This window comes from Mus caroli, chromosome 16 (genome assembly GCF_900094665.2).
Source record: "Mus caroli chromosome 16, CAROLI_EIJ_v1.1, whole genome shotgun sequence".
Taxonomy (NCBI): Eukaryota; Metazoa; Chordata; class Mammalia; order Rodentia; family Muridae; genus Mus; species Mus caroli.
This window is the reverse complement of record NC_034585.1, coordinates 42800379-42810468: the sequence shown is the minus strand read 5'-3', so window position 1 is coordinate 42810468 and position 10090 is coordinate 42800379. Positions and strand designations below refer to the sequence as shown.

At 43.0% G+C, this 10090-nt stretch overlaps 1 protein-coding gene across 1 annotated transcript in view; it reads left to right on the top strand.

Moving 5' to 3' along the window:
- Window positions 1-1554: 1554 nt before the first annotated feature.
- The window catches only part of C16H3orf52 (chromosome 16 C3orf52 homolog), a 27489-nt gene continuing 18953 nt past the window's right edge, over window positions 1555-10090 (top strand). The window contains exons 1-2 of the mRNA XM_021185631.1: window positions 1555-1760; window positions 6640-6769. Of these exons, the coding sequence (XP_021041290.1) occupies window positions 1557-1760; window positions 6640-6769 (334 nt within the window). The 5' untranslated portion in view covers window positions 1555-1556. The remainder of the gene's footprint in view (window positions 1761-6639; window positions 6770-10090) is intronic.

Sequence of the window (10090 nt, the reverse complement as noted above, 5' to 3'; positions counted from 1 at the left end):
AAAATGGAATAAAAAATAATTTCAAAGGAGAAATAGTAACACTATTATTAAACAGGACTCAGAGAACTGCACAGAACTGTAGAGAGAGTAGAATTGAAAAGAGAGAGAACAGGAAATGTTATTTTCCAAATTAGTAAAAATGATTGGCAAATAATGACTACCCTGTGATAATGAATATTTCCAGTTCATAGTACTTAGTTCAATTTTCTTTTCTTTTTTTTTTTTAAAGATTTATTTATTATATGTAAGTACACTGTAGCTATCTTCAGACACTCCAGAAGAGGGAGTCAGATCTCATTATGGATGGTTGTGAACTACCATGTGGTTGCTGGGATTTGAACTCTGGACCTTTGGAAGAGCAGTCGGGTGCTCTTACCCACTGAGCCATCTCACCAGCCCCCTCAATTTTCTAAAAACACTTTCTTTGGGAATAAGGATAAACATCACAATAACAGCATCTCTCTGGTGACTGGTGATAAAACCCAGGGGTAGGGCCATATACCTGGGCTGAGCCCCTAGCACTGCAAAGAAAAGAGATATTTCTAAATATATCCCCAATATTTCTGGAATCCTCAAACTGGTCTTAATAACTAGCTATGTGAGAGGAAGGAAATGGGGGAAGGATAGTGGTTCTGAAAAGAAGGTTTAGCTAGAGGCAGGATCTTTGGACCAATACCCAATACACACTTTGCTTTGTAAACGTAATTCCGAGCTCACTAAGCCAGTTCTGAGCTGTGCATGGGGTGTGGAGGGCATTGTATGCTTCCTGACATATGGGCCTTTTCCTCAGGTGGGGTGTTCATGACCCCTCCTCTCAAAGATAAACAATAATCAGTAAATCAGTAATGTTTCTGAATTTTTGCTTCTGCCAGTCACTGTCTTCTGTGCTGAGAAACACAAGTGTGTGAAGAACTCACACAATGCCAATTGCCCTTACTAGTCTCAGGGATACTGATACTGCCCCTGTGCCTGGATCCGGAGGGGCGTGGCTGCTCCTTTCGATGGAGAGCAAAGCCTTAGAGGTAGAGGTGGTGTATGAAAATTACTTCGGGGCTGTGTATTATTCATCTTCGTGTGTTGGTAATCAAGCATGCTGCGTGGCACACGGAAGATGATTCATAGCTGTTTGTTGATTTGGTAGATGAGCCCTCGCTAGACAGTGAGAACTGGAATAAGTTTCAGCATCACACTGGTCCAGGTAGAAGGCTGGAAAGTTCCCGGAACCGCACCCTCCCCTATCCCCCAACACCCTCCCCACCCAACCCTGCCTATCCCTTCCTTGCCACAGTCCAGCTTGCAATCAGGCCCTGTGAGCTTCTGCGGTCTGCATCCACACGGAAAGGCATTGCAGCTAGAACCCTGAACAAACCAGAAAAACAGCCGGTCCCACTTGCATCTACCTTTCCTGAGCAAGGTCAGCTAACCAAAGCCGGAGTGCTTCCACTCTCTCTGGCTTCGCCCCTCCCCTCCAGGTCCGCCACCCCAGGCCTATCTGGCGCCGCCCGAGGTCTACCTGCCGCGCCTGGTGGGTGGAGTGTGAGCGGAGTAGTCTTCCTATGCTGGACTCTGCACCCTTAGGTGCTAGAGTCTTGCCTCTCAGCGGAGCCTCCGTCTTCCGCGCTGCCATGGAAGGATCCAAACCCCAATCGCCCCGGGAAGAGCTGGAGCTCTCGATGTTGGACGGGCCTCAGGAAGAGCTGACACCTCTCAACGACCTTCGGATCCAGCCTACCTCCGCCGAGGACCCTAGCCCAGCCCAGGTAAGGACTTAGGGTTCTGGCGTGACAGCAGGAAAGGGACTTGGCACCACTTAAAGACGCCAAAGCGTCCTTCCAGCGTCCGGGACACGCAAAGAAGGGGAGGTTAAAGAAAACAAGAACTTTTGGAATTTCTTAGATCAGACCCCTCCAATTATCAGACTCGGACCTCGCCTAGAGACTTCAGGAATCCTGTAGAGGGGCGTGGCTGCTCCTTTCAATGGCGAGCAAAGCCTTAGAGGTAGAGGTGCTGTTTGAAAATTATGTAACTTTTAACTTGTTTTTTTTTTTTTTCCCAAATAAAAATAGAGTGATGGATTGAATCATATTGTCTTTCTCCCCGTTCGCTTCCCCGCTTTCTCTCTCTCCCTTTTCTCCCTTCCAGCACCCCACCACCGTCACCTCTAGGGGCATACAATCCACTGTCTCCTACCTCTAACCAGCCCTATGTCCTCCGCGCCCTGCCCCCACCTTCAAACACATTTTGTTATCTCCCACTTTGGCCATTGCTTCCTCCAGAAGAAAAGCAGGCAAAGAACACGAGGAGGAAAGAGCTGCTGCGTCCAGACTGAGGGTTGTGAACTGTTGTGAACTTGCCAGCTTAGTACAAGGGAAATAATATCTAAGTTCTACCTAAGAACTAGCCTCACTGTCTTTTCATCTCTGAGGAAGTCCTTAAGGGTGTGTAGGTTGAACCCTTTTCTGATATCATAGCATTACTCACAGATCAAATACTTGTAAAACATCAGAGAGTTTGAATGCTGAGCCACCTGTCTTCTGATCAACTCCAAAGGTTTACTTGAGTTTTACTGGGCACACTCAATTTTCTGGACGCATTGTTTTAGCCTGGTTTTCCTCACTCCACTTCACCCCCATTCCTCTTGGGCTCAAGTTCTGACTTTAGTAGAATTCAAAGCTCGAAAACATTACTCTTGGTCCACAGTGATTCCTGAAAACACTGTGTGGCAATGTCTTATTTTATGAGTACCCTGGAGTCTAAGTTGGCACCTTCTCTTTGTATGAAATAAGACCACAGATGAGTGAAATTCAGAAGGTAATGCCTGCAGGCCAGTGCAAGAAGCCATAATCAGGAATTTTCTGTATGATTCTCCAGGGCAGAGCCTGGGCAGGGGAATTAGAAATACTTACCTCAAGTTAGTCAGGCCCAGTACATCCCCAAAGATTGAGACATTCTCCAGGGGAAAATAAGTGTTTGAGCCCAGAGAAGGCTGTGAAATAATCTTAATATCATATGCTCTATTTATGTAATGTTAATATCATATGCTCCATTTAGGCCCTGAGAGCCCTAGACAACAGCTGAGAACACGCCAAATCCATACCAGGTATCAGAATCTTACATTTGCTTAGCACCTGCTTTGTTAAGAATAGGCTTCAGTGTCCTAGTGACTTCCTTGTTAGTCAGATGTATGTAGATGTGCCACACTTCCTTGTAATTTGGCGTTGTAGGTGTCTAAATAGGAAAATTTCAATAACTGATAGAATGGGGTGAGGGTAGAGAACCTGAAGAGCTTTCTAGAAATACTGGAATGGTAGCACTTTACTGAGGAGAGGACAAAACCTCAAACCCTTCCCCAGCATGTTCATCAGTCTCTGACTCTAGAGAATAGGTTGAAATGTGTTTCAACATGAATGGTCAGTTAGTGACGTTCATTCAGTAAGGACTGGCTAGCACAAGCACATGGTCTATATACTTAAAAATTTTGTGTCCCCATCTTAAGTCATGTGATAATAGTTCTGACTTTTGTTCTTATTTAAAGCCATACACTTTCCAAAGCATATGTTTTGTACCTATTGCTGCTATGTGCAACAGTGTAACACATCAATGCAGTTAATTATTAAGGGTAGAAGGAGCTGCCCTAGTTAGCATGAACTGTCAACTTGAGACAGCAAAAAAATCACCTGACAAGAGTCTCAGTTGAGTAACTGTATCAGGTTGATCTGTGGGTATGTTTGTAAGGGATTGTCTTGATTATCTATTGATAAGGGAGGATCCAGGCTACTATTGGGGATATCATTCCTGGACGGGTAGTCCTGGGCTATAAGAAAACTGGTTCAGCATGAGCTAGTGTGAAAGCTAGCTAACAGCATTCTGTCATAAATTCTGCTTCAGATTCCTCCTTGAGGTCCTGCCCTGACTTCCCTCAAGGAAGGCCTGTGGCCTAGAAGTGTAAGCAGAATAAGCAAGCCCTTCCTTCCTTCCCCACCCCTCCAAGTTAGTTTTGTTCAGAGTGTTAGGTCATAGGGACACAGATGAAAGTGGAAGAGGAGGGTGCTAGTTTTCTGGTTTGACAGATGAAATAGCTGAGTGAAGAAGCTGAAGCTCCAGAGATACAACCCAGCAGCTCCGGGTCACTCAGTGGGGCCTCCTAAAGTTCAGACTCAATGACTTTCAATGTCTCAGGTCTACATTGTTACATTGTTCATCAGTTTTAAGAAAACATTACTTTGATTTCCTCTCTCTCTCTCTCTCTCTCTCTCTCTCTCTCTCTCACTCACTCAGTGTGTGTGTGTGTGTGTGTGTGTGTGTGTGTGTGTGTGTGGTGTGTGCATGGGCCATGATGTACATCCTGAGGTATCAGGAGATGACCTGCTGGAGTTAGGTTTATTTTTCTACTGTGTGTATCCCAGGGATCAAACTCAGGGTGTCAGGTTTGGCTGTGAGGCCTTTATCTGCTAAGCTATCTTGCTGGCCCCACCTGATGAATTTTCTCCTGTATAGGTGAATATATTTGATGCGATTTATATAATTTCATTTATAGTCGCCTCAATTACAAATTATGTATTACAAGTAAATATATCCCATTAGGTAATTTAAATGATGTATGGGGGTAAGTTGCAGATGGATGAGTGAACAGACAATGGGAGGGAACGGTACTGAGATCATAAGCATCCCATCAACTTAGGCAGCTTCCTGCTTGGAAAAGTTGGGCAAGGAGAGTATATGAAGAATTTGTCTCTCTTTCCTAATCTGGATTGGAATGTAGAGGGAAAGGAATGTAAGCCATTGAACACCACCTTGTCTATTGTTACTACAGCTTAATACCCTTGGGCAAAACATTGCAAAAGAAATTGTAGGTAATAGGGTGAGACTGAATTTCTTTAAAGGCTCATTACAGGGCCCCTACTCAGCATCCCAGAGATATCTTATGTGATGGCATCATCATTGTATTGGTTAATAATAAATCAGTAAATTGACTGCTCATTGGGAACCAAGGTTTATCTGAGCTACCGAATTGACCCTCTTTTTATGCATTATTCGATGTAGTACAAGAATCAACTGGCTTTTCTGGGCTTAGATGAAATGTGTAGATCAAATGTGAGGATATGAAGGTGCAGGTTTTCTTGTGCACAGACTTCCTGCTTACTCCTAGATGATTTATTATTATTATTATTATTATTATTATTACTACTACTATAAGCTCTCCTAATTGAGCCAAGAAGAAGACAGGCTTTTTGGGCCAGAAATAGGTATTCCTGCCATTGTATACACATCCTGTATTAATGTCACATATTTAGTCACTTACCTGGGGAGCTGGTGGATTGCGTGTAGTGTTCAGAGAAAAATCCTGAAAATTCCAGGGCCACCCAATGCCGTCACAGAATGTAACGTGGCCTGTGCAAGCACCTATGGCAGGTGCCTTATGGAAGAACCTGCCTGAGGCCTCTCAACAGATCACTGGTACCCACTAAATTCCATCCGACCAGCCTTCACAGTGATCATAGCCACAGCAGTGGGAGCCAAGCAATCATCTGGGGCTCATGTGGTGAAGGCTTCCTTTCCAAATGCTTCAAAGCACGGCGATGGGGCTTTTGGAAGGCAATCAGATCCTGGGGGCTTTGACCTCTCTGTTGCTAGAATCATAATTTGGTGGCGTAGTTGGAAAATGCTGGATGATTTCAGAGGTAGGGTCCACTTGGTTTTTGTCCTGGAAGGGAGTGTTTTCTTCCCAACTTTCTCTCTTGGCTTTCTGATTGCTATGAGGGGAATGGCCTCCTATTCCCAGTGTTGTGCTGTGCTGTGTCTACCACAGAATTGGCTGACCATGTTCTAAAACCAAAAATAAAACCATAGCCCAGTTAAATCGTTTGAGTTGATTATTTTCAGGTATTTTGTTATAGTGAGGGAAAACCAACACAAAGTGCTTCAGCCCTTCACTCTCCAATCTCAACTTCACAATTCTTTATCCCATCCCAGCCCAGCCCTTAGGTTGGTCTCTTGGCCAATTCTCTCATGATCACCAGATGTTGGTTCTTATGCTTTTAATACCTTCAAAAACCCTTCCTTCCACACACAGTGACAAATATTATATGTTCTCACTTGTATGCTGAAGTTTAAAATGTTGATCTTATAAAAGCAGAGAGCAGAAGTATTGCTACCAGAGCCAGGGAAGGGAATAAGGAAAGAGAGGTGGGGAACTGGTGGTTAATAGCTACAGAGGTACAGACTGACAGAAAAAAAAAAGTGCCTCGCAATGTTCACAGTAGAGAAACTGTGGTTGACAGTGGATTGTATATTTCAAAATAGCAAGTAGAGAGGAATATGTATGTTCCTAATACAAAAGAAATTATAAGCATTAGAAGTACAATTGACAAATATGTACAATTTTCATGTGAGTAAGAAACAAGTACATAAAAAATAAAACCCTCTAGGAATAAAGTCCAGCCTCCTATCTCCACTTCAGAGTCCCCAGGGGACCTTTAAGGTTCCATTCTTCCCTGTTTTAGATTTGATTCAGTGTCATATAGCCTCATGAGGTTAAGAACCTGATGACCTTAATTCTACATCACCACTCTCTAGAAGGAATCTGAGACTATTTGCTGAAACCCAGTGACTACCTCACAGTCTCTCTTTGCTTTTTAGGTGAGCAAGGAAAGCCCCTGGAGTCCCTGCAACAAGATCGTGGTTGGAAAATGTAAACTGTGGATGGTCATTGTCACCATATTCTTGTGTTTCACTATAGTGATCGTTATAAGCCTATGCCTTGTAGGAGGTAAGAGGATTGCATCAGCACATCGAGAGACCTTGTTGAATACTTACGACTTAGACTGAGACCAAGAATGTATTTGCTGCTATTTTAATAACAGGAATTGAACAAAGGCTTGGGCAGCTAGGCATGATGATTTACACCTGTAATCCCAGTTCTTGGGAGGCTATGGTGGCAAGGTGTCTCTAGTTAAAGACCTGCCTAGGCTATATTGTGAGCTAGAGGCCAACCTGGGTCTACATACTGAGACCTTGTCTCTAAAAAAAAAAAAAAAATAGAAACTAAAGTAAAATAAAACTGGCTTGGGATAGTGTGTATATGTGTGTGTGTGTGAGAGAGAGAGAGAGAGAGAGAGAGAGAGAGAGAGAGAGAGAGAGAGACAGAGAGACAGAGACAGAGATAGAGAGAGAGAGACAGAGAGAGAGAGACAGACAGAGAGAGAGAGACAGAGACAGAGAGAGAGACAAAGACAGAGACAGAGAGAGACAAAGACAGAGATAGAGATACACAAGTCTTTTTGTCTGTGAAGGAGTGTGTGTGTGGTGTGTGTATAAGAGACAGGGAGACAGAAAGACAGAGAGGTACACAAGTCCTTTTGTCTGTGAAGGAGTGTGTGTGTGTGTGTGTGTTGTCAGTATGTGCACATGAGTGCAGGTTCTGCAGAAATTCTGAAGAGGACATTGTGTGGGTGCTAGGAACTGAACATGAGTCCTCGGGAATAGCCCTAAGAGCCCCAAGCACTCTTAACCCTGAGCCATCTTTCTGCTGCTTAATATTTGAACTTGAACACCAATCCACATTTAATTGCATTTTAATACTTGTTTTTCTATTTTAAGTTATTTTAGAAATAACTATTATATTTGTGTTGAATACATCTTGTGAAACAGGTATATGACACTAGCAATATACTGTGTGTGTGTGTTTCATCTCATTCTATGACTGTGTGTTTTGAATGCAACACAATACAGTTTTAGTCATCCTCTTCCTTGTTATTAATAGTTCATCACATGTTCTTCTCTTTTCCTTATTTTTATTTTTAACTTGATATTAGTTTTTTAATAGTCTCACCTATCTTCATGATTTTGATATTGTATTATAATAATTTTACCAGGTCACTAACAATTGTCTTCTACAGAATTTTAAAGTCTTGGAGGTTATTACCATTTTAAGAATTATTTCATGTATTATTCAAAGATATCAAGATACACAAAGCTAGTATACCCCAGTAGGCAAGTAATTTTTCCATCCAAGTAAGTAGAGGGAAAGAATTGTCTTACTGGCTCATGCAGACAGAGGTGGTTCATCTGGAGCTGGGGTTCCCTAAGGTGGTGTGACCTCCATGAGGTCTGACTCATGTTCACAGGTCACAGAATGTTATCATGACAAGGAGCTCTGAGGAGCTCTGAGTCTCTCCAGGGGATTCTTTTTTTTTTTTTTTTTTTTTTCCCAGAAAGCAAATGTTCCTATTCCTTTCTCCAAGCTTGATGGTGTCTGGAAGATTTTCACAGCATCAGCCCAGGCGGCTTTCAGCCTTTGAGTTTCTCAGACAAGCACCTAGTCTACTTAAACATTGTTTAGGCGGGGCAGGTGATGGCTTGAAACTGTGGATTTGTTTTAAGTAGGGAGCATCTCTGAGGTGTGCTGTTCCTCCTCTACCCTGCTGAGGACAATGGCATTGTTATAGTCATCCACACTGGGTGTAGGGCAGCTGCCACAGGTAGATGCTGAAACCAAAGCTGAGTCACAGCCTTCTCCTGTCTCAGGTGCCTGATGCAATCCTGAAAGTTGACTAACATGCCCGGTAGCACCCAAAGGAGCCAACCCTAAAGCAAATGGTTTAACATTCTGGACTTGTAAACATAAGACTGGATGTTTATCTATTCTCTGGAACTCACCTGACTTCAACCACAGAAAGCAATTTGCAAAGAGAGATTCACTTTCCTTTAAAACTTTTTATTTTTCTTTAATATTTTTGAGATGTGAGACTGAACTCCAAAATTTCAGAATAGCTTTTTAATATTATAATACAAACTTAATTTTAATTTGATTGCAGATTTGCATCTTAACATATGTTAATCTTATACAAGAAATTACAAAAATATTCTTTATCCCCCCCCCCCCCAGGGAAGCACTTATTTTATGTGGCATCTTGCCTGTCAGGCACCAAGGCTTTCAGGGAGAATTACAGTAGATTAAAGAAATGTCAACTATTTAAAGGACTTTAAATTTGAAAATAATACCTGTTCAGTTAATGCTCTGGCTAGTTTTATGTCACTAGGGAGGAGGGAGCCACAACTAAGAAAGTGCCTTCCAAAGATCAGGCTGTAGGCAAGCTTGTAAGGCATTTTCTTAGTTAGAAATTGATGGGAGAGGGCCCAGTCCATTGTGGGCTCCCCCTGGGCAGGTAGTCCTGAGTTGTAGAAGAAAGCAGACTGAGCAAATCATGGGGAACAAGGCAGTAAGCAGCACCCCTGTAGGTAGGAGGTCTACCTCCAGGTTGCTGCCCTGCCTGAATTCCTGTCTTGGCTCCCTTTGACAACGAGCAGTCATATGAACACATAAGCCAAAAAATCCTCTTTCTTCCTTTTTGTTGACGGTGTTTCATCATAGCAATAGAAACCCCAACTAAGACATTTAACATATATCATTCATAGTTTGCTGTAATTTCTTCTTATCTCTGCTTGGCATTTTGAAATAATTTGAGAACAAATTTTAAGATCGTCACCTTTCTTTAAGGTTTACAAATAACTTCGACATCATTTAGCTAGATCTTTAAAAATTCAGGGAGGAATCTGAGTGGGACAGTATAGACCACAGTAGATTAAGAAGGAGTGAGACAGCAGGCTGACTTGAGTGTGAGCATGCTAGCCACACCCAGAGCTACTCTGCTAGTAGATCTGGGATGACAGCTGGCAATCTCCAGCCACTGCCCAGTCACCAAGTTTATTAATATGAATCACATATTTGCAGAACTGAATGAAGTGTGTGGGAAATAGGAGAAAGGGTGGCGTTGGGAGAGCCAAGGGTTAAGACTTAGTGAGATGGGGATTCCTCAGGATCCACATGGCCCAGTCTTCTCCTGTCCTCTCTCAAATCCCTGAAACTCCAATCTCAAGATTCTTTAGTTCCCAGAGAGGCTGGACCCAGAGGTGGAACTGACTTTGCAGTTGAAATAGATGCAGAACAGGACAGTGGACAAAAGGTCTAACTATCTGGGCAATATGGGACTCACGGCAGGGCATCCAGTGAAGATGTCTCACAGCCAGTGTTAAGACACTCCTGGAGAACAGCACCGGGGTAGCTAGGGCACAGGGTCGGCTGACACTC